Below are 24,723 nucleotides of genomic sequence, written 5' to 3' on the forward strand. Positions count from 1 at the left end.
CTCTTAATCCTGATTATTTGATTAAAAAGCAATCCAGAGTACACCATTTTACTGCTCCATTTGCTTGTTAGCAGAATACAGCCAGATTTTTTTTTATTATATTCGCATTACTGTATGGTGGAAGCAGAGAAACTTTTCCATGATCATGTCGTAGTAATACAGACATTTTGTGGAGCGTGCCAAATATTACTCTCCATTTAAAGTATGGCAGTTGTGTGTTTAAACCTATTTACAGTTGGGCTCTGACAAATACCATACTATTAGGCGACTGCCTGAAACCGTGGCCATCAGACGTGATTCCATATTACTGCTGTAATAATACAGATATTTTTGGGAACGTGTTAGATATTACACTCCATTTAAAGTATGGCAGTTGTGTGTTCAAACCTATTCATAGTTGGTCGCTGAGATGCTGACAAATAGCATATCTGTGAACAATGTTATCAGAGTATGACGCCACTTTTACGGACTGACTATAAAACATACAAAAAAACAGCTACAATGCATTTTCCAGGAAAAAATATTAAGACACATTCTTTCCAGGGTAATGACTTGGATATAAGGCCAAAGAAATAATAAAAAAAAAAGTTATGGACTGTGGAAGAGATTTATGCGACCAGAATGAACACTCATCTTGAGCTGATGATACCACCTAGCACCTGTCCCTATTGTAAATGCATCTAACAGCGTTATGAATAGGGAATAGAATAGATTTAGATTTTTTTTCGGCAGCAGCACGCAGTATAAGGCAATAATACCTGGCTGGATTGGTGTAATACGTGGCATCCATACTGTGATACCTCACCCATAAACAAATTTCAGATAAGACATGTAATATTCTAGAATATAGAATCTATTTGAATTGTCCCACTGGTCTCCTATACTGTTATTCCGAATATGCAGCAATCAGAAGGGCAGGCAAAAATTAGGACACACTCCAATACGCATTTGAAGAGACGGAAAAAAAAATAATAAAAACACAGCACGATCTTTAGTATAAAAACCAGACTCGCTAATGTAACCTCAATGAAATCACATTGTACAGCTCCTGCACCTCTTCGGCCTCCATCTCCGAAATGACCACATCAGTCACAACATGCTGGAAGCACTGCAGCACTGCCTCAGTCAGGCGGCAACAGGCAACAGGGCCCACCAGAGGATTCTCCAGTTCTCTGGAGGACCCATCCAACCCTGCCGAGATGCAGCCCTGGCTAAGAAAAGTCTGTGGGAAGGTTCCCGGACACTTTATGACTGCTTTTTTTACTGAGGGGGAAACCCACGCAAACACCGGGAGAACATACAAAATAGTTGCAGATGTTGTCCTTGGTGGGATTTGAACCCAAGACCCCAGGGCTGCAAGGCTGCAGTGCTAACCACTGAGCCACTGTGCTGTCCTCTCTGTTCTCCCTCTAATATCTAACATGCTGCAGAAACTTTCATCTACTGCCACTCAGTATCTTCAGCTCCTTTGTGAGAAACTTTTGGTTGGGCAGCCACTCAGTCTACCAAATTAAATTCAATTAAGTTAAATAAACTAAATTAAGGAAATTGTGGATGGCTTTGCTTCTGGTACTGGGTGCCAATACCAAACCACTGTAAATTTTCCAGGCTGGTTGGAGCCAAGCCGATTCCCACAGAAAAGTACCATCAGCAAGCTAAGGAGATGGTGGCCTCTATCATCATCACGACCTGCAAGGTTTGCACTATAAACTCTCTTGAAGGAGAAGCCAGGGCCCACCGGAGGAATCTTTGGTGGGCCTGTACAACCCTGCCAAGAAGCAGCCCTGGCGAAGAAAAGTCTGTGTGAAGGTTCCCGGACACTCCATGGCTGCTCTTTTACTGTGGACTGGCTCCAGCAATCTATAAGATTGCAATCTATAAGATCCCTTCACTGTCTCCGAATTGCCCATTGTATCCAGTTCAAACTACTAACACTGAAATACAAAGCCATTCATAACCTTTCTCCTCCGTACATCTCTGAACTAATCTCCAAGACCTCCTTCTCTCCTCCACACTTATTCGTTCCTCACCCAATCGCCTCCAAGACTTCTCCCTAATATCCCCCGTCCTCTGGAATTCTGTGCCTCAACATGTCCACATTTGGATCCTTCAGGCGGAACCTGAAAACCCATCTCTTCAAGACAGCCTACAGTCTGCCATTACCTCGCTGCCACCTTAACACCACCAGAGCTACTACAACTCCCCAACCAACTGTCTTCTTCCCCACCATCCTGTAGAATGTAAGTCAACAAGGGCAGGGTCTATAAGACTTAAGATGCAATCTGGCACCTTGGCAAAGCGAAATTCTGTTGTCCCTCTGGTATCTAGCAATAACAAACAGGTCATGCTGGAGAAACTTGCATCTACTGCCACTCAGAGTCTTCCAGCTCCTTTGTGAGAAACTAATGTTTGGGCAGCCACTCTGTCTACCAAATAAAATTCCTGAGAAGGAAATTGTGGATCGCTTTGCTTCTCGTACTGGGTGCACTCCTAATACCATGGTGTGCCATAATTCGCTGGAAATATTCCTGGCTGGTTGGAGACAAGCTCATTCGCACAGTAAAGTACCAGAAAGCTAAGAAGATGGTGGCCTCTATTATCATGAATAATTTGCTTGTTGTCTAGGAGATTGACCACTGCTGCTGTCTCCCATGTGAACATTGTGTTGAAGCTTGATTGACCCAGGGCCCGCAATCCTATGTGTCGGGAAGACGTGTTCTGTCCCATGGTCCTACTGGGTCCCAGCTTCCATAATATTAATCCAGTGATGCGTCAGTGAGATGTACCGTCACTAGTGATGAGCGAGCATGCTCGCTACTGCTCGATGCTCGCCCGAGCATATCACTGCTCGAGATGCTCGGTGCTCACCGAGTATTTCCGGGGTTTCTCGGCGGGAGCTCGGGTCTCCTTCTTGCATGTTTGGCGCTCTTTACAGAGCCAATAAACATGCAGGGATTGCCTGCCACTCACTGTAATTCCGCAGCCATGTTGGTTGTGGCATTACAGTGATTGGTTGGACGCACAGCGTCATCAGGTCTATATCAGACCTGGCGCTGCTGTGCTCGTCACAATCACTCCGGAATCAGACCGTGTAGGGAGAGGTGCTGCTGAGCTAGGGAGAGATTTGCTTGTTTATTAGGTAGTGTAGGTAAAACAGAAGTATATTATACATATCCATGTCAACAAATAGTACTTCTGAGGACTAATCCATCTGCAGAGATATATCAGGCAGGCAGTGTATATAGGCAGGCAGGCAGACAGTGTATATAGCAGACTGCAGTGCATCCATTTTTGGATCTTAATCCTCATTATTTGCTTAAAAAGCAATCCAGAGAACACCGTTTTTCTGTGCCTTTTGCTTGTTGGCACTGCAGAATACAGCCAGGTCCTTTCCATATTACAGCGCTAAAACTCCAACTATTTAAAACTGTGGTTTGTCCGTCACACGGTTCACATATAATTGCGCTGAAAATATTGCCTTTTCTGGCCTCCATTTTCTGGACATGACCATATACATCAAAGACAACACCATACAAACATCAATTTACCATAAGCCCACAGGACGTCCGGCATATCTTAGATGGAACAGCTTTCATCCAAGACACACAAAAAAATCCATCATCTATAGTCAAGCTCTGAGGTACATTTGAATCTGTTCAGACAGCAAGGATAGAAAACTGCAGCTACTATCACTTAGGAATACATTCCTACAACAAGGATACCATCCACTGGTAATAGATGAACAAATTCACAGAGCTACAAGAATACCAAGAAGTAGCCTCCTGGATTACAAACAAAGGGAGGACAACAACAGGGTACCTCTTGTGGTCACATACTACACCCACATGAACATCCTAAGAAAAATTGGTGCTGATCTCCAACCCATATTCCACAGAGACCACAAACTGAAAGAAATATTCCCAGAACTACCACTTCTCTCCTACAAACAGCCCCCTAACTTAAGGAATCTCCTTGTCTGAAGTGTCCTCTCATCACCATCAGTGACGGGCACATTCCCATGTAAAAACAAAAACTGCAAAACTTGTACCCACATATTACCATCAAACACAGTCTGCATACCTAACACAAATCAGGACAACAAAATCGTGGATGTCTTTTCATGTACATCCTCCAATGTGGTGTACATGATACAATGTACAAGGTGCCCAGAAGGAGTTTATATTGGAGAAACTATGCAAAGGCTGCAAACGAGAATGAATTTACACAGACACACAATTAAGAATGAACTGGATACACCTGTGGGAAAACATTTCTCTGGCCGGGGACACTGTATGAAAGATCTAAAAGTTTTAATACTAAAAGGTCACTTCAAGGGCAACAGAGAAAGAAAAATTTGGGAATTCAAATTGATAAGGATGTTTAATTCACTGACAACAGGACTAAATATAACACCTGGCTTTATGATTCACTACATGGACACAATTCACACCTCCAGATAATTAAACATTCCCAAGGCCTCTCATTTTGCAACAAAAAACCTAATTTGTTCTCCCTAACTTATCTGTAGGAGGCATCACAACTTACACCTCATGAACAAATGTCTTGTTGTAACATCTCTCAAATGCTGTGCCTTTTGTCTTATGAATTCATTTGTAATCCTGCCTGAAGAAGGAGCCTCTGTGCTCTGAAAGCTTGCATGTATATATATTTTCTGGTTAGCCAATAAAGGTATCACCCCAAGAATACTTTTGGCATTTTTGGCATACAAGTATTTCCACTGGCCTCCATTGAAATTTTGTTTCAGTGTGTCCGTTAAGCTACTGACACCAGTTTGCTGTTCAAAATAGTTACCTACAGGCCAGCTATTTAAAACTGTGTTTTCTTCATCACACGGATCACATATACGTTTTCCAAAAATACTGCCATTTCTGGCCTCCATTTAAAATTTGTTTCAGTGTGTCAGCGAAGTTTTTGACACCGGTTTGCTGTTCAAAACAGTTACCTACAGGCCAGGTATTTAAAACTGTGTTTTCTCCGTCACACGGATCACATATAAGTTCGCTCCAAATTCAGCCATTTGTAGTGAGCGTGGAAGATATTGTCCTCCATTTAAAATGGGCAAGGGACGGGGAACTGGACGTGATGCTGATGGTGATGGTGCATGCAGAGGCTGGGGCCGTGGGCAAACTGAAATTGTGCCACAACAAACACCCACATCTTCTCGCTCGACCTACCTGTCCCAATTAATAGGGGACCGCAGAACACCACTATTGAACACAGAGCAGTGTGAAGAGGTTATTGGTTGGATAGCAGATAATGCTTCCAGTCACTTAGCCACCACCACCACCACCACCACCCTGTCTTCCGTCTGGACCGCATATTCCTCACCCTGAACCTCCTTCCTCCCACTATGCCGAGTGCTCAGAGACAACTGATCCCACACTTGGACACTCCGAAGGGCTGTTTACTTTTCCATTTATAGATTCGGGCCCCTCGCCCAGTCCACTTGAAGCGGAGCAAGAGGAGATCGCATGTAGCGATGCCCAAATATCTGAGCAGCCACGGTCACACGAAGGCTATGGTGGGAAAATGTCACAAGAGGTGGACGATGACGAGACACAATTGCCAGAAAGTCAGGAGGAGGACCAGGGTGCGGAAGTGGAAGTTGAGGTGGTGGATGATATAGTAACTGATCCAACCTGGCAGGAGGACATGCAGAGTGAGGACAGCAGCACACAGGGGGAGTAAGGAAGAGCACCCCAACAGGCAGGAAGAAGCAGTGTGGTGGCTGCAGACAGAAGGCAGGCAATCATTCCCCATAACACCAACACAAAGGAAGTTGCCAGTACAACTGTTAGGTCTTCCCGAGTCTGGTTGTTTTTTAAAGACTCTGCTGATAACCCCGAAAAGGCCATTTGCACCATCTGGCAAAACTACCAGCCTGACCACCACCAGAATGATCAGGCACATGGCAGCAAAGAGCCCGACTTTGTGGGCCGAACCCCAGGGTCCAGGAACAGTGTCTGCGGGTGGCACCACTGCTTCTTCCGCTGTTGTGCATGCAAGCCAATCCCCTGTCCATGGTGCATGCGAAGAAGCCTCCTGCCCTGCACCTGTCATTGCACCCTCTCAACTAGCAGCATAAGGAAGCACATCCACGACCTTGTCCATAGCCCAGGTTTATAAACTCCTTCCCCGGTGGTGATTGGTCTTAAGGGGATCATAGAATATAACTCAATGCTGATATCCCTCCTCCCCAGGTTAAACACACAGTGTCTCATCAAAACTAGCGTGCGCTCCAGAACATGGAACACACTATCCGCGGTATCTGCATGTGGCCGCTGGGCGTGCGCTCCAAACTCCAGAACGCACATGTGAAATTAAAAATCCCTCTGTTTTTGTATATAGAGAAGATTTTTAATAAGACGTAAATTGTAAATGTACTTGTTTTTTAACCTACTTTGAATTTTAACCATTTAAGAACTTGAAATAACCCTTGATATACAAATCTTGATATACAAATCAAAAGTGACACAGCCAGCTTATCATAAACCAGCTGTTGCTGGTAACAACATCAGGTCACCGACATGAGTATCAGTTGTATTGTTATATTAAGCCCAGCTTCATATTTACATGAAACATGGATCATGCTCAGATTGCAATACCCGCCGGATGTCCAAAACTGAGCTAACTTCACTGATCACTACTGCTGTGTAGTTTCCTCCATGCTGCTGCTGTTAATCTCTGTGTGCTAAAAAATGGAACAAGGAGCAAGAATTCATCTCTGTGTGCTGTGAATAGCAGAGATCACGGCAGTTAGTCTCCTCCTCCCCGCTCCCAAGGCATTACAAATTTTAGATAGAGCTCACAGAGGGAAAAGATGATAATTGCTTACCGATAATTTGATTTTCCAGAACCATAACAGCACCGTACAGACATAGTATCCACCCCCCAGGAACAGGAAACTTACCAAAATAAAAGGGGCGGTACCTCTCTACTTCCCCAGTGTGTTTTACAGAGTATAAGAGGTAACCGCCTTATTAGGACATATATACATAGAAATAGCTATTATTCTTCACCATATACTATTATATACAAAAAAATATATATAATTTTTTTTTGTTGAAAAAAAGGAAAACCTCCTGTCACCAGAAAAAACAAGGAAGGGAAGTAGCATAGTGCTGTCATTGTTCTAGAAAATCAAATTACCGGTAAGCAATTATCATCTTTTCCCTTCACCATGACAACACCGTACAGAGAGAATAAAATCGAAGAAATCCCTAGGGAGGGACCACTGCTGAAAGAACTTTTCTCCTAAAGGAAATATCAGAGAGCCCTAGATCCAACCTGGAGTGTTTAAAGAAGGTGGTAGGAGAAGACTAGATTGCTGCTTTGCAGATTTGATCAACTGAGGCATTAGCTCTTTTTGCCCAAGAGGTAGCTATGGCCCATGTAGAGTGAGCTTTAATATCTTTAGGGGAGCATGATCAGAGGCTGAGTGGGCTAAGGTTATGGTCATCCTAATCCATCTAGAAATCATGGATTTTGTAGCCACTTTACCTTTATTTGGCCCCTCCAGTGACTCGTTACCTTAAAGCAGTGTTCCCCAACTACAGTCCTCAAGGCCCACCAACAGATCATGTTTTCAGGATTTCCTTAGTATTGCACAGGTGTTGGAATTATTGCCTGTGCAGGTGATGCAATTATCACCTGTACAATACTAAGGAAATCCTGAAAACATGACCTGTTGGTGGGCCTTAAGGACTGGATTTGGGGAACAATGCCTTAAGGTATCTTAGGATACACCTTGTCACCTCTAGGGAGTGAAACACTATTTCCCCTTGGGTTTTTGGTTTATCACAAAATGAAGGAAGAATTATTTCCTGCCATCTGTGAAATCTAGAACTTACTTTTGTGAGGAATGCTGGATCTGGCCTCAATATTACCCTATCTTCAAAGATGTTTGTAAAATAGGAGTTGACTGATATAGCCTGTAACTTGCTCATCCTGCTGGCTGAGGTTTGTGCCACCAGCAGTACTGTAAGTGTAAGCAGTGTAAGCACCCTAATAGTAGTGGATGAAATAGTCTAGAAAGGAGCCTTTGTAAGAGCATTTAAAACTAAATTAAGATCCCAGGGTGCCACCCTAAGACCGGTTACTGGTCTACATGAAAAACTTGCTTTTATGAACCTATGTACCCATGGGTAATCGACACTCTTGTGATCAAATAATGCTCCCAAAGCTGATAACTGGACTTTTAAAGAGCTAGTGGAGACTCTACAGCCCTTTTTGGAGAAATTTTAGTATCTCTGAAATACGGACTGGCTGACGTCGGGTGGTCATGACCCAACCAGAAAACTCTAGAAACTTATTCCATATCTTTGTATATTTAAGGGACGTAACTTTTTTCCAGCTCAACAGGAGAGTGGAAATTAAATTTTGTGAAAACCCTTTGGCTGATAACAATCCCCTTTCAAATTCCAGGCAATAGCTGTAGGTTGGGAACTTGAGGGTGGGTCACTGGACCCACGGACAGGAGGTCTGGACTGTCGGGCTGGTTCCAAGGGTCCGAGACTGACATCCCTTAGCCAAGCCCTTTTCGGCCAGAAGGGGGCAATTAATATTATTCTGGCTTTGTCCTTGCGTATTTTTTTTAATACCATGAGAATTAGGGGAAAGAGAGGAAAGGCATAGATCAGGTGAAAATCCCATTTCTGTAGAAGTGCAACTACCCAGTTTGGAAACTCCCTTGGGTTTAGAGAAACCAAAATTTCTACCTGGCGATTTCCCTGGAAGCAAATAAATCTATTTCTGGAAAGCCCCATGCCGAGCAAATTTATTTTAAGATTCAACTGTTGTGTTGTTGTCTGATAGAATCACCACATTTTTTCCTATATTCCATGTCAAGGTTACCTGTAGTGTCTTTCTGACTGCGGTCAGCTCTTTTACGTTGGAGGAACCGTTTTTTATTTTGGAATCCCACAGAACTTTTAAACAAAACCCATCTAGTGGGCACACCAACCTGCTGTACTTTCATCCATGGTAATTACTACTGGTTCTTGTACTGTCCACAGGACCCCTTTTAAGAGGTTTCCCCTATTTCTCCACCACCTTAGCGCGTTTAGAACTCTTTTAGTTAGTTGAAATTTGTAATCCAGCTGATCTATTGCAGCCTGTATTGCCAGGATCTCCCACTGTAGACTTCATATGTGGAATTGAGTCCACTGCGCAGCTGGAATTGTGGCTCTCAAGGATCTTAGCAAGGACATGACTTATCTTACTGAGACTATATGTTTTTCCTGAACATTTAAAATTTTTTAGCTGATTTTTTTTTCATTTTCTCTAACAGGAGGAAGCATTGCTGGTGAATAGCGTCCAGGCTGATGCCCAAAAAAAATTTGAATCTGAATAGGCTCGAGTCTTGATTTTTCTTTGTTCACTATCCACCCTAATCTTGTTAGGATGGATAAAACTTGTTTGACTGCTGTTACGCAGGTCTTTTCTGAGTTTCTGACTATTAAAAAGTCATCTAAGTATGGCAGTATTGATATGTCTCTTTTTCTTATATAAGATGTAATCTCTGCCACTATCTTGGTAAAGATTCTGGGTGCTAGAGACACCCCGAAGGGTAGGCACTGAAATTGTTGCAGATGCAGGAGGTCACCTTGGAATTCCACTGCCACCTTGAGATATTTTTGGTGGTCTGGGTGGATCAGGATGTGACAATACATATCTTTTAAGTTTACTACTGTCATTAAGCAAAAGGGGTACAGAAGCTTCACTGTTTATCTTAATGTTTCCATTTTTATTTTTTTTTGTTTTCATGTAAAAATGTAGGGCTTTTAAATTTATAATGGTTCTGTAGGAATTCTGTAGGATTTCTTATTAGAAATAAATTGCTGTAAAACCCCTTCCTAGCTCTAGCACTGTTACTAATACCCTTTTGTTTATTAATTGTATGGTCTCTGTTTCTAACGCAGTTTGGTTCTTCTTTCCTACCCAACTCTCTATCATCCAGAGAGGGGGAAAGGAAGAAAAATTTAGTTTTGGAAAAAGTTGCAGTTTTATTAAATAGAAACCCTTTAGTCTGACCCCTGTCTTTCCTCCAGGTTCATCCACCCCTTCCACTATCCTCTCTCTGGCTTCATCCTCTTTCTCTGGTTGCTGAACCGGAAAGGATTTTCTATACCTCTGAAAGGGAGGGGGAAAATTCCTTTTTTTATCTGCCGCCTTCTCTAATTTCTCATCAAGTTAACAAATAGTCACCCTGGCAAGAAATGGCACACAGTTTCATTTCTGATTGGAAGTCAGCTGATCAATTCAGGTTACTATGAAAAGTAAAAAAAAAAATGTTTTAAAAAATAAAAAAACTAATTCAAATCACCACCCATAATAAAAAAATGCACATATGTGATATCGCCATGTTTAGAAAAGTCCGATCTATCAAAATATAAAAATAATTAAGTGAAAGGAAAAAATTGAAAAACTCCAAAATTGCATCCTTTTGGTTGCTGCAATACCAGAAAAAAATGCTGCAACAAGCGATCAAAATATCATATCTATCCCAAAATTATATTAATAAAAATTTTGTCTCATCCCGCAAACAATAAGCCATTACACAGCTCCATTGACCAAAAATTGAAAACAGTAAGGTCTCGGAAAATGGCGACACAATCCCAAACTTCTGATTTTTTATTCACTAGTAAACTAATTTAAAAAATTGGACATGTTCTATATCGCAATAATCATACCATCATACCCATAAAAACAATTCTCAAAAAACAAAGAATTGCGGGATTTTTTCACAATTTCTCCCAACTTGGAATTTTTTTCCCATTTTCCAGTACACTATGTGGTGAAATTAATGGTGTCATTCAAAAGTACAACTAGTCTTGCAAAAACCAAGCCCTCATATGTCTATGTGGACACAAAAATAAAAAGTTATGACTCTGGGAAAAAGGTGGGGAAAAAACTAAAATGCTAAAATGTAAATTGACCTCATCGTTAAAGGGGTTAAAAGGCAATGCCATACATCAAAGAATACTGCTCATTGCCTTCAAGCAGGTGTCTTTGGTGTAACAGCATTCACGGAAACAAAGAGTTCTGCTGAATGCAGGGAATAATGTTTTGAGCACTCATATAGCTTTGACATAGTGATAAAGCTCCCCATATGTCAGGGATGGTCAATTGATTTTTCCGAGGCACCTCATGAGAGACTCTGACTGTTGTGAAGGGCCAAATTAATAGACTGAAATTCATTCTGTTCAACTTTAATATTAACATGGTTATTATAATTACTATTTTATCACTTAATTTTGAGTAGATTTAAGTATGCTCACATCCGTCCATATATACAGTATGAGCCCCCACATAATCCCCCGATGTACAGTATGAGCCCCTATTTACAGTGAGTTCCTCACATAGCTCCCTCATAATCCCTTTATACACAGTATGATCAGCATGAGCCCTCACGTAGCCTCCTTATATACAGGCACAATCCCATACACATTCTCCTGGTGCTATGCTCTGATTTTTGCTGTGTGCACTGACTCTCCGCACAGTGATGTCATCGTGTCTACTGTCTCAGTCGCACACACTAATTGGTGGAAGAAGGAGACGGCAGAACCGTCCTCCAAAAATGTATTCACTGCTATCTGCATCCTGAGGATGCAGATAGTGTAATGACCTAAAAAGGGCAATTACAAACATTTCTGCATTCATATGTTTCTGTGGAATAATTTATGCTTTGATGTGTTACCTGGTGTCATTCTGTTTAAACTAAATGTAAATTGTTGCTCTGTAATACCACTGGAGACCAGCAGGTGGTGGTATAAGGGTCAGCAATGGACTGTATTGGCGGATGTCTGATCAACATCCTCTATAGTCTGGTCACTATGGTGATCAGGGGGAGTTGGCAGTTGGCGATTGGAGAGAGTCAAGCCCATCTAGAGGTGAGGTGTAGGGTACAAGGGCTGCTAGGATTAAGTACCTTGCCAGACAATCTTTTTACACTTGCCTACATTGTATTTAATAGTCCCATCTACTATGATATTCCAAACTATACCAGACACTCTTTTGCCCTCCACGTGTCTGATTTATCCCTATTGACACATTTAGCTTGTACATTGACATCTTTCCTGGCATGCACTCTAAGAGAGATGTGAACACAGCCTTACCCAGTACAGTATCTAGTATTATTGTTCTATTACAGTCATAGATTTGTGTATGTTTTATATAGTATGTAATGTGTGTGTGGTGTATAATATATTGTATTTATGTATGTCATAGTACATATTTTGTACAATTCAGGACCCATTAAAGGGAATTTAACAGCAGAATTAATCCCTATAAGGTATGGTGAGCACTTTATCAGCCTGAATCATCACAAAATTCTGTGGTAGTATGTTTAAAAATACATTTTTTTGAAGATCTTACTATTGATACGTACGGCAAAATTGCAGCGGCATGTATGTTATATATGGCAAGAAAATTGATAGCCCAAAAATGGATAGCAGATCAGGAGCGTAAGATATCAGAATTTATTGATAAAGTTAACTGGCTAGTAAATTTGGAAAAAGGCATATACCTAAAAAGAGATGCTAACTCTAAATTTGAGAAGATATGGATTGATGGCTCTGGTTTGACAACTAAGGAACTGAGATTTCGCCTCGGTTTGCTTTGAGTTACATTGATATAATGCCTCAAATTAAGCTTATTTGAAAATTAATAAAAATGTTATTAGTACTTCCACAAATTATATGTAATTGGATTGACTATTGTTACTATGTTCAAATATTTGTTCATCTAATTATGCTGGTTTTGCACAGCCAAGATGTATAATTATTTAATATAAATAATGCTTCTTAAGGTTGGGGGTGGAGAACTGTGTTTCTCCAATGTTTGTCTGGTTGTTGTTGTTTTTTTTTATTTTTACCTTTGTGAAAATCTTTATAAAAATGAATAAAAAACATTTGATTTAAAAAAAAATAAATTTTAATTCCAGCATGCATGTAACCAAACTAGTCCAAGACCTCATCATCATCACATTCCCACAATGTGCTAGTATTGTGCCCACAGCAGCATCTTTGACATCTCAGCATGTGCAGGGAGGAGGAGAAGAAGGACTTCTAATCCTCCTCCCTGCTCATGCTGAGAGGTCAATAACACCGCTGTAGGCAGCATAATACCTGTATGCCATCTTTTTAAAACTTCTGTTTTGCATACTTCTGCTGTGGCGCTTTGTAATACAGGCTGATGAAGCGCACCCAAAACCTTCTAGGGGTACATCCTGCTCATTTCCCTGTAAGCATTCATCCACACAAGTCAGATACTCAGCACACTTTCTGTCCTGAAAATCCACAATGTGTTACAATACCAGCATTGCAAATGAAAAAATCTGATTGCCCTGGAGAAAATTACCATGAACTGCAAAATGTGATATCTGTCTTAAATAGGCAACAATTGCCATGCAAAATCTGTACAAATAGGTTATATTCCATTATGGTATATTGTCCATGAAACTGCATACCTACTTAAGCACCATTATCCCTCCTCTACCCAAATCCGTATTGGTCTTGGCATACTGAATTTACTGTGACAGTGTTGTTGATGAAGTATATCAGAATTGGAGGCCCCACTTTGAATTTCACCAAGGGATCCGATTTGTCTGCTTTCCTCTGGTTTCTATGTTTTGGCTGCAGCAGTGACATCATGAGTACAGCTCTCATCACTGCTGCTGTTAATCCCTGAGGTCAGTGGTTCTGTTGATCTAGATGGCATGAGCCACTGAGTTCAATGATTGGCAGTAGAGGTGATGTGTATTGTACTCATGATGTCACCTCTGCAGCCAATACACAGAGGCAAGAGCAGCGGCGTGGGGACTGATTTCCTGCTCTGTTTATTATTTTACATGTACAAAAGCATTTGGGGACCACTTTTGTTAAAGTGGAAAAACTATAAATGTAGCGCTCAAGCAGTTACAGAACTCTAAGCATGCTCAAAATGGCATAGATGGTGATAAAATATCTATGTACAGTACAGACCAAAAGTTTGGACACACCTTCTCATTTAAAGATTTTTCTGTATTTTCATGACTATGAAAATTATACATTCACACTGAAGGCATCAAAACTATGAATTAACACATGTGGAATTATATACTTAACAAAAAAGTGTGAAACAACTGAAAATATGTCTTATATTCTAGGTTCTTCAAAGTAGCCACCTTTTGCTTTGATGACTGCTTTGCACACTCTTGGCATTCTCTTGATGAGCTTCAAGAGGTAGTCACCGGAAATGGTTTTCACTTCACAGGTGTGCCCTGTCAGGTTTAATAAGTGGGATTTCTTGCCTTATAAATGGGGTTGGGACCATCAGTTGTGTTGTACAGAAGTCAGGTGGATACACAGCTGATAGTCCTACTGAATAGACTGTTAGAATTTGTATTATGGCAAGAAAAAAGCAGCTAAGTAAAGTAAAACGAGTGGCCATCATTACTTTAAGAAATGAAGGTCAGTCAGTCCAAAAAATTGGGAAAACTTTGAAAGTGTCCCCAAGTGCAGTTGCAAAAACCATCAAGCGCTACAAAGAAACTGGCTCACATGAGGACCGCCCCAGGAAAGGAAGACCAAGAGTCACCTCTGCTTCTGAGGATAAGTTTATCCGAGTCACCAGCCTCAGAAATCGCAGGTTAACAGCAGCTCAGATTAGAGACCAGGTCAATGCCACACAGAGTTCTAGCAGCAGACACATCTCTACAACAACTGTTAAGAGGAGACTTTGTGCAGCAGGCCTTCATGGTAAAATAGCTGCTAGGAAACCACTGCTAAGGACAGGCAACGAGCAGAAGAGACTTGTTTGGGCTAAAGAACCCAAGGAATGGACATTAGACCAGTGGAAATCTGTGCTTTGGTCTGATGAGTCCAAATTTGAGATCTTTGGTTCCAACCACCGTGTCTTTGTGCGACGCAGAAAAGGTGAACGGATGAACTCTACATGCCTGGTTCCCACCGTGAAGCATGGAGGAGGAGGTGTGATGGTGTGGGGGTGCTTTGCTGGTGAAACTGTTGGGGATTTATTCAAAATTGAAGGCATGCTGAACATGCATGGCTACCACAGCATCTTGCAGCGGCATGCTATTCCATCCGGTTTGCGTTTAGTTGGACCATCATTTATTTTTCAACAGGACAATGACCCCAATCACACCTCCAGGCTGTGTAAGGGCTATTTGACCAAGAACGAGAGTGATGGGGTGCTACACCAGATGACCTGGCCTCCACAGTCACCAGACCTGAACCCAATTGAGATGGTTTGGGGTGAGCTGGACCGCAGACAGAAGGCAAAAGGGCCAACAAGTGCTAAGCACCTCTGGGAACTCCTTCAAGATTGTTGAAAGACCATTTTCGGTGACTACCTCTTGAAACTCATCAAGAGAATGCCTAGAGTGTGCAAAGCAGTCATCAAAGCAAAAGATGGCTACTTTGAAGAACCTAGAATATAAGACATATTGTCAGTTGTTTCACACTTTTTTGTTAAGTATATAATTCCACATGTGTTAATTCATAGTTTTGATGCCTTCAGTGTGAATGTACAATTTTCATAGTCATGAAAACACAGAAATATCTTTAAATGAGAAGATGTGCCCAAACTTTTGGTCTGTACTGTATCTCAGGCAATATTGAACAATTAATTTGATGTTGTGTAGACATGGAGGTTTATCCGGTTTAGTGAGACTAATCTGCTTTGAAGGGACATGGAGGTGAGATTTTTTTGTTTGTTTGTTTTGTCTCTCCAGTTACACACTTGACTTGGTTGTGTTACCTTTGATCTATCATTGCTGCCAGATTTAATTTAACTTCATTGTCAATCTCTTTAATCTTGGGGTCTTTATGATTTTAGGAAATTTTGAGGGTGTGATTGGGGGGAAGGGGGCTTCAAAAAATAAGCATGGTGTTTATCTGTAAAAAGCTCTGATTTTTGATACAGTTATCCAGAAAAAATATCAGTAGAGGTTGGCAAACCGTTCTGGGTCTATAATAGTAAAAAAATAAGAAATACATAAATATTAACTAAATGCCACTGCCGACCTAACTTTTGCTCCATATTGTCCGAACATCTGAATCCAATGTCTAAAAGAAAAAAGAAGAATGTGTTACACTTTTTAGCTTGAATTGTTGCTATATAAAAATCAAATATGAAACTATTTTAATACCAATCTGCATGATAGCTCCTCATGAGACAAGTGGTGGTCCAACACCTCTACCGACCTACTGAAATCTGCTTTGGTGGTTGCAGGATATCAGCAGAGTACAGGATGGACCACAATAACCCTGTTCATTGTTTAGTGGCTGGTGCCAGATTGTCTACTTTATCTTCTATCACTTGTATACAACAATATGAACTTAATGAAGTGTGCCAGAAAACCACTCTTACTAACTCAGAGCATCCATGCACTACATTGGGGACATTAGTCACTAGAATATAAAAAAAATGCCAGTAACAGCACATGTGCAAAGAATTGCTTAAAAAAAGCATCTGATCTTTAAACCACAAATAACTGCAGTCAATAATTGTTTAAATTACCACAAATTACTTTGCTGACAAAGTAACAGTAGAATATTGCTAAAGCACAGCTGAGGACCTTTCACTAGAATTTGTTTAATCTGTGTTGCTCTGTTTCCAAATTAGGCCCCTCAGTAATAAAAATCCAAAATTTCCCTTCAGCAGCTGCTACTCAGTTTAAATTAAAAAATCCAATGAAAGGTCATCTTTAAATGACGTACAATAATCTCAGCAAGACCCTTTTTTCATTGTTTGCATTCAACTTATTTGTAATCATTTTCTACAAGCCCTTATAACAAAAATACTGAAATTTAAAAATGTTTGTTGCATCAGTAAATTCTAAAAAGCCTCTTAATATCCAGAATTAACTGAGAATGACAGCTTTGTTTGAAAATATCTAACACTGTTCACCTTACAGTTTGTTAAATGTTTTCATGTTCCAGGGTATGGAGATTGTCCAAACGATGAATAGTGACCCAGGACTTGCTGTTGGTAAGATTGTTTTATTTAAATATATAAATCTGATTACTTTTGCAGTTAAAATAAAATGTAAAAGGGGTGTCGAGTAAAAATAAATTCTAACCTATCTACGGTATACGTGAGAAATTGCTGCTCGGTGGTTGTTCAACCACTGGGACCCTCACCGATTGTCAGAATGGGGAACTTTTATCCCAGTTACTAAAAGAAGCAGCAGGTTGGATGATTGACTATCGCTTGTGGGTCCCAGTGGTAGGACCCCCACTAATCAACAAGTTATCACCAATCCATATAGGTGATAATTTGTTTTAACAAGAAAACTCCTTTAATCCTTTAACGTAATTTATGAACATTATATACAGATTTATCATAACTAATGTTTTCTTGCTATTTATTTATTTATTAAAAATTGTGCATAAAACTAATTAAAAATACATTTCATCTGGTTTTCTACAGTAACTTAAATTAAGCCTCCTAAAGGATCTTTAGAGGCTCCTTTGATCCATTTGACATGTGATCAAAAACAAATGTTTGGGCATCTGGCAGGTCTCTGAAAGTAAAGGGTGCTATTTGACTTTTGGAGAACAAATTTGGCTGGAATAGATCGTGGAATCGATGCTGCATTTGCAGAGCAAAACACCAGACACTTTCTTCACAAAAGACCCCATTTTAGAAACTAGACCCTTCAAGAAATTCAACTTGGGGTTTATTGAGCAATTTTAACCCGCAAAGTTCTTCACAGAACTTTATAACATTTAGATGTGAAAATGGAAAATTACAAATTTGGCGCTAAAATATTTTATTGTAAACAATTTTAATTTTAACATGGTGTAATAGGAGAACATGTACCCCATAATTTATAGAACTTATCCTGAACACAGTAGTACCCAATATGTGGTCAAAAACTAATGTTTGGGCACATGACATTTGGGCACAATGTTGCATTTGCAGAGCCCCGAGATTACCTCTCGACGGGCTTAGGGAATCTGATACCGCTTCAGGTTCACTTGGACATGAGGCTCCGTAAGCACCTCATGTTCTACAATCTGAGTACACCCAGGTAAGTCCGAGAACAGGTCCTTGTTCTGTTGCAGCAACTCTTGGCATTGTTGCTTCTGGGCACATGACAGCGATTTTTGCCACCTTGAGGTCTCCTATGTCGGCTTCCGACTTCGCCACCAAACACGGAGCTTCCACGGGCTACCTATCTCGCCATGGCTTTATCAGGTTGACGTGGTACACCTGGTAGGGCTTCCAACCTTTTCAACCACTTCATAGCGGCCCTGCCACTTGGCCAGGAATTTTCTCTCCACTGTAGGTACCAGCACCAGTACCCGATCTCCAGGGTTGAACTGTCTCACTCTTGCCGACCTATTGTGCACCCTCGACTGTGCCTCTTGTGCTTTGAATAGGTGTTCTTTCACAATGGGCATTACTTTGGCAATCCTCTCTTGCATCTGTGCCACATGTTTGATTACACTCCTGTAGGGTGTAGACTCAGCCTCACAGGTCTCCTTTGCTACGTCCAGGAGTCCACGGGGGTGCCGGTCATACAACAGCTCGAAAGAGGAGAATCCAGTGGAGGACTGTGGTACCTCTCTGATAGAGAAAAGAAGGTACGGCAGTAGGCAGTCCCAGTCTCGGCCATCCTTCTCTACGACCTTCCTTCTCTACGACCTTCTTTAACATGGCCTTCAAGGTTTGTTGAACCTTTCCACCAAGCCGTCCGTCTAGGGATGGCAGACTGAGGTCCATAGTTGTGTGATTTTTAGAATCCTGCACAACTCCCTCATCACCTTTGACATGAACGGAGTCCCTTGGTCCACTAGAATCTCTTTAGGCAACCCCGTTCTGGAAAAGATGTGGACCAACTCCCGGGCTATACATTTGGAGGAGGAGTTTTGTAGTGGCACGGCCTCTGGATACCGTGTAGCATAGTCTAGTACGACCAGGATGTATTGATGTCCTCTGGCGCACTTGACCAGGGGTCCCACTAGATCCATTGCAATGCACTCGAACGGGATCTCAATGACAGGCAGAGGCACTAAAGGGCTACGGAAGTGAGCCACCAGTGAGGTCAGCTGACAGGTGGGACACGATCTACAATCATTTCAACCCCCAGATGACCACCCAAGACATGCGCATGGGCCATATTTAACACCCTGCGTCTGTATGGCCCTGGCATTAGTAACTGCTCAATTACCTCCCCTCTGAGTTTAGTGACCCAATATAGTAACTCCCCATTTATGGCAAAGTGCGGATATCGGGTGTCAGCCCCCAGCTCCTGAGCAATACCATTAAGAACAGTTACATTATTAAATGCCCCTTAAGTCTCTGAGCTGGGCGGTTCCAAAGTTTCCCCTGGACACCTCCAGCTCAGGGATATTGGCCTCCGGGGATGCTGCCTCATCCTCATCCCCAAAAAGCACCCAAAAGGGAGACTCGTCGGCTGCAGCCATTGATGAGGTTTCATCAGCGCCGACTTGGTTGTTGCCCAGACAACCCGACTTCCTCATACTCTCCCACAAGTCCCAGAGCAAGGCAAAGTCCCACCCTATTATCAAAGGGTGCAACAGGTCCTTGACTACGCCGACCACATGGGACTCGGTGCCACAGTTTTTGTCTATGACCACTCGGGCTACAGGGTAATCCTTAGCATCCCCATGGATACAATGGACGCCGACCTATTTCCCCGGAACCAGTTGATGAGGAACTGTGGCTCATACTAGGGTTACCAAACTCCCCGAGTCTAGCAGAGCAGTCACTTACATATCATTCACCGACTTGAGACATGCCTGCAGGCAGGATATGCAAAACATGAGCAACTCTGTCCTGCGCTGCAGTCCATTGGCTCAGTTGTCATGGGGCACCAGGCGGCTATGTGACCTGGGGTGTGACATCGCCAACATAGTATGTTATTGGGCGGGACCTTTAGCAGCAACTCAGACCCTTCCTGGGCTCTAGGGCACCCCCAGATGTGGCTCTAGTTCCCCTCTTTTGGATGTCCAACCCTTTTGGGAACCCCAGTATGGAGACGCTACGACCCCGGGTATTCCCAAGGAATTTTCCACCGCCTTGTACCTTTCCACCAACCCCACCAGGTCATCGGTATTATGGGGATCTCCCTGGGCAACCCAGGCTTGCACCGACCTCGGGAGTTACTGGATGAACCTGTCCATGACACCATCTATGCTGGGGAAGAAGATTCAGGTTGCAACCACTTTTGAACCAGGTGCAGGAGGTCGAACATCTGGGACCGTGGAGGTTTGTGACTGCAATAGGCCCAATGGTGCACCCATTGCGCCCTGACAGTCAGTCACTCCCAAGTGCGGCAAAATTTCTGTTTTTAATTTAGTGAACTCCTTTGCATCCTGCAGGGCCAGGTCATAATAGGCTTTCTGCGGCTTGCCCGTTAAATATGGCACCAGCACTTCCAACCACTGCTCCGGAGTCAATTTCTCCCGCTCTACCATCCTCTCAAAGACAGTCAGAAATGCCTCGACGTCCTCACCCAGAGTCATCTTTTGCAATGCTCTTCTTACCGTCTTCCTGACGTGCGAATCATCACCTGGAGTTGGGGGAGGGGTGGCCTCTCTGCTGCGAACTTCCCCCGCTAAAAGATTCATCTGCCGTTGTTGCTGCTGAATCTGCTTCAACAGGAGTTTATTAGTCTCTTGCTGCATCTGTTGCTGCTCCCAGTGCTGTTGCTGCAGGCTTTGCTGGCTCTGCAAGTACTACTGGTGCTGCTGTTGTGGGCTTTGCAGCAGATGTTTGAGTAGCTCCTCCATTGTGCCGGACATCTCTGGCTGGTGGCCTTTATCCAGGACTTCCACCGATCTCTGTGGCAGGTACACGTTTTCCTGGAATCCTGCCCACACTTCTAGCACCAATTGTAAGGGGGTTGGTACTCACTCAGCTGCTTTCAAGGTAATCACAGGAGTCAGTTTCTTTAAAAATGTCCAAGGCGGGTTTATTTGGACTTCATAAACCACACTCTCCAGGTAAATGAAATATAGCCTTGTCCAGCACAAAGTAACAAAACAAGCAAAACAGTCCATACAGTGCTGCGGGTTTGCCCGCTACCAGTCAGTGTCCTGTAACAGAGACACGCTAGAGGTCTCCACACCTCCAGCCACAGACTCTGAATGAGACACTCTCTCTCCATTTTATACACACGCCCTGGGGGTGGGGATAAGTGAGTAGCCAATCCCACCCGTCTCTTATGATTGCTCGTAAAAAACTGCCCTGTTACGCCCAATTAACCCTCAGCACTATGTGTGCTGGAGCATGTTTTCCCGGTTTTACATCACTGAAGCTGCCAACCTCAGCGATGCATATCTCCCGTCAAGGACATGTCCGTCAGCCATCTTACAATACATATATGTAAGAGAATTGTAGAGGTAGGCCTCATACACTTCCTGTAAAAATTATGAATGAGGGCATCATACACACCCTGGAAAAATTAAGAGTGAGGGTCGCATGATGACCCTCTAAAAATTATGAGCGAGGGCCTCCTGACGACACTCTTAAAATGTATGAGGTCCAGAATCTTTGCTAGCGAGACTGGACTGAGTGGAAGACAGGGTGGTGCTGGGAAACAAACTGGAAGCCTTATCTGCCATCCAACTGACCACCTCTTCGCACTGTTATGACTTCAAGAGTGATGTCATGCACCCCCGACAAAAGTGGAACATGAAGCTAGGTCTTGTGGATGAGCGTGATTGTTGTGATCCCACAGCAGGCAGTTTCATCTGGTCCACGGCCTCAGCCTCTGCATGCACCATCAGCAGCACGTCCACTTCCCCATCCCTTACTCTACGCCTTGCGCAATTTAAATTAGATATATAATATATGCCTGCAAACTATCCAGTATTAATAGGGAAAAGAAAATATGTAGCCCTGAAAAGGATTTTTATTTTTTAGGTTGCAGCAGCAGTATACCTATAGAAGGACTGTATGGCAATAAACCCTGTCTATATGCCTCTAATCCAAAACTATCCCTATATACTTGCTCTAATCTAAGCTCTCCATCCTAGATCAACTCTCCCTGAACTGCTTCCAGAGGAGAGTGTGCCGAGCAACGTGTCACCAGGTCTTATATAAAACCCATGACGCAATGCGGCTGGCCAATCATAGTAATGCTAGTAGCCAACATGGCTACGGCATTACCATTTAAGGCCGGCAATCCCTGCATTTGTATTGACTGTCTAACAGCCGCAAAAAATGGGGGGCGGGGACTTGAGCAAGGCTCTCAAGCACCCGCGATACTCAATCAGCACCCCAATACTCAATCAGCACCCCAATACTCAATCAGCACCCCAATACTCAATCGAGTATCGAGCAGTGGCGAGCGCACACACTCATCACTTATGGGTGGAACTAGACCCCACAATTTGTTTTGCAATTTCTCGTAAATGCAGTAATGCCCCATATGTCATCAGAAATTATTGTGGCAGGGCTTAGAAGGAAGGAGCTCTGTTTGGCTTTTGGAGTGAAAATTTTACTAGAATATTTTTTTCAGACGACATTTGCAGAACCCCTAAGGTGTCAAAACAGCAGAAAACCACCAAATGACCCAATTTTAGATATTACGTCTCTCAATGAATTCATCTATGGCTGCAGTGATTATTTTGGCCCTATATGTGGTTTCAGTCTGCAGCATTCACTCCAAGTTTTTTTTTTATGGAAGATTGTAAATACATTAGCTTAGTGCAAATACATACTGCACAGTTTGTGCTTATCTGTCATCAGATAAGCATGAAATAAGTATTTGATACAATAGAAAAACAGAAGTTAATATTTGGTATAGAAACCTTTGTTTGCAGTTCCAGAGGTTAGACGTTTCCTGCAGTTCTTGACCAAGTTTGCCCCTACTCCAGGAGGGTTTTTGGCCCATTCCTCCATACAGATCTTCTCCAGATCTTTCAGGTTTTGGGACTGTCGCTGGGCAACATTGACTTTCAGCTCCCTCCAAAGATTTTCTATTGGGTTCAGGTGTGGATACTGGCTAGGCCACTCCAGGACCTTGAAATGCTTCTTACAGAGCCACTCCTTAGTTGGCCTGGCTGTGTGTTTCGGGTCATTGTCATGCTGAAAGACCCAGCCATTACCCATCTTCAATGCTCTAACTGAGGGAAGGAGGTTGTTCGCCAAAATCTTGCGATGCATGACCCCATTCATCCTCCCTTCAATACATGATCTCATCCATCCTCCCTTCAATAGGGTGCAGTCATCGTGTCCCCTTTGCAGAAAAGAACCCCTTAAAGTATGGTGTTTCCCCCACCATGCTTCTCAGTTGGGATGGTGTTCTTGAGATTATGGTCCCTGATCTCTTCAAGTCATTGACCAAGTCCTCCCGTGTAGTTCTGAGCAGATTCCTGATCTTTCTCAGAATCATCCTTACCCCACGAGGCGAGATCTTGCATTAAGCCCCAGATTGAGGAAGATTGACAGTCATCTTGTTTTTCTTCCATTTTCTAATAATTGTGCCAACAGCTGTTGCCTTCTCACCAAGCTACTTGTCCTGTAGCCCATCCCAGCCTTGTGAAGGTCTACAATTTTGTCCCTGGTGTCCTTAGAGAGCTATTTGGTCTTGGACATGGCGGAAAGGTTGGAGTATGATTGAGTGTGAAGACATGTGTCTTTCATACAGGTAACGAGTTCAAACAGGTACAATTAATACAGGTAATGAGTGCAGAGTAGGAGGGCTTCTTAAAGAAAAATTAACAGGTCTGTGAGAGTCAGAATTCTTGCTGGCGATCAACTACTTATTTCATGCAATAAAATGCAATTAATATAAAAATCATACAAGATTTTCTGGGTTTTAGTTTTAAATTCTGTCTCTCACAGTTGAAGTGCGCCTATGATAAAAATTACAGATCTCTCCATTCTTTGTAGGTGGGAAAACTTACAAAATCTGCAGTGTGTCAAATACTTATTTTCCCCACTGCATGTAACGTGAGATCAGCATGATGTAAGGGCAGAGACCCTGATTCCTGCAATGTTTCTAGCTTAAGTTTTGATAAAATACCTGTTTTTTCAGCTACATTTCTACCAGTTCTTAAAATGTTGAGCTTTGAACTCTGTCCACACCACTGATTGATGCTGAGTGCTTGCATTAGGAATTCCATTCAAGTCCCCAAGAAATGCAATTCAGATAAAACACTCGACAGATCCACTCACTATAATAAGGCAGATGGAGTCACTTTGGACTTTGGCGTCTGCTCTTGTCGTGTCTGTCTTTTTAGGCATGCACACAGCTGTGGTCGATCACACTTTTTTTTACTCCAAAGCAAGTCCTGAAATGATGGGACACTGCCGGAACACTGAGTGTCTCCATCTGCATCATTATAGTGAGTAGGTCTACCTGACATTTTGTCCGAATCACTTTTTTTTGTTTTGAGGATTTTCACAAAAATCCTATTTTTTTTTCATACGACTTTTTGATTGCCTCTAATTCCATATTTTTTAACTAATATTAATTAACCCCTTCACGACCTATGATGTAAGGTATGTCATTGGTCGCCTGCCTCCCTTTGATGTGGGCTCCAGCACTGAGCCCACATCTTTTCTAGCACATGACAGCTGATTTGATCAGCTATCAGCTGTCATGTGCCCCTAACAGCCAAAGGTGGAATCGTGATCAATCTTTGACAGCAGCATTTAACATGATCATGCCGGAGTCGCGTCACTAACTCCGCCCATCGGTGCCCCTGTCACATGATC

At 42.4% G+C, this 24,723-nt stretch overlaps 1 protein-coding gene across 1 annotated transcript in view; it reads left to right on the top strand.

Annotated features, from left to right (window-relative positions):
• The window catches only part of LOC141273238 (cartilage oligomeric matrix protein-like), a 1,071,601-nt gene that overhangs the window by 1,018,081 nt on the left and 28,797 nt on the right, over nucleotides 1–24,723 (top strand). The window contains exon 15 of the mRNA XM_073684814.1: nucleotides 16,965–17,013. Coding sequence (XP_073540915.1) covers nucleotides 16,965–17,013 — 49 coding nt within the window. The remainder of the gene's footprint in view (nucleotides 1–16,964; nucleotides 17,014–24,723) is intronic.

This window comes from Phyllobates terribilis, unplaced genomic scaffold, assembly GCF_046119375.1.
Source record: "Phyllobates terribilis strain yellow unplaced genomic scaffold, ASM4611937v1 Scaffold_1__5_contigs__length_1240528914, whole genome shotgun sequence".
NCBI lineage: Eukaryota > Metazoa > Chordata > Amphibia > Anura > Dendrobatidae > Phyllobates > Phyllobates terribilis.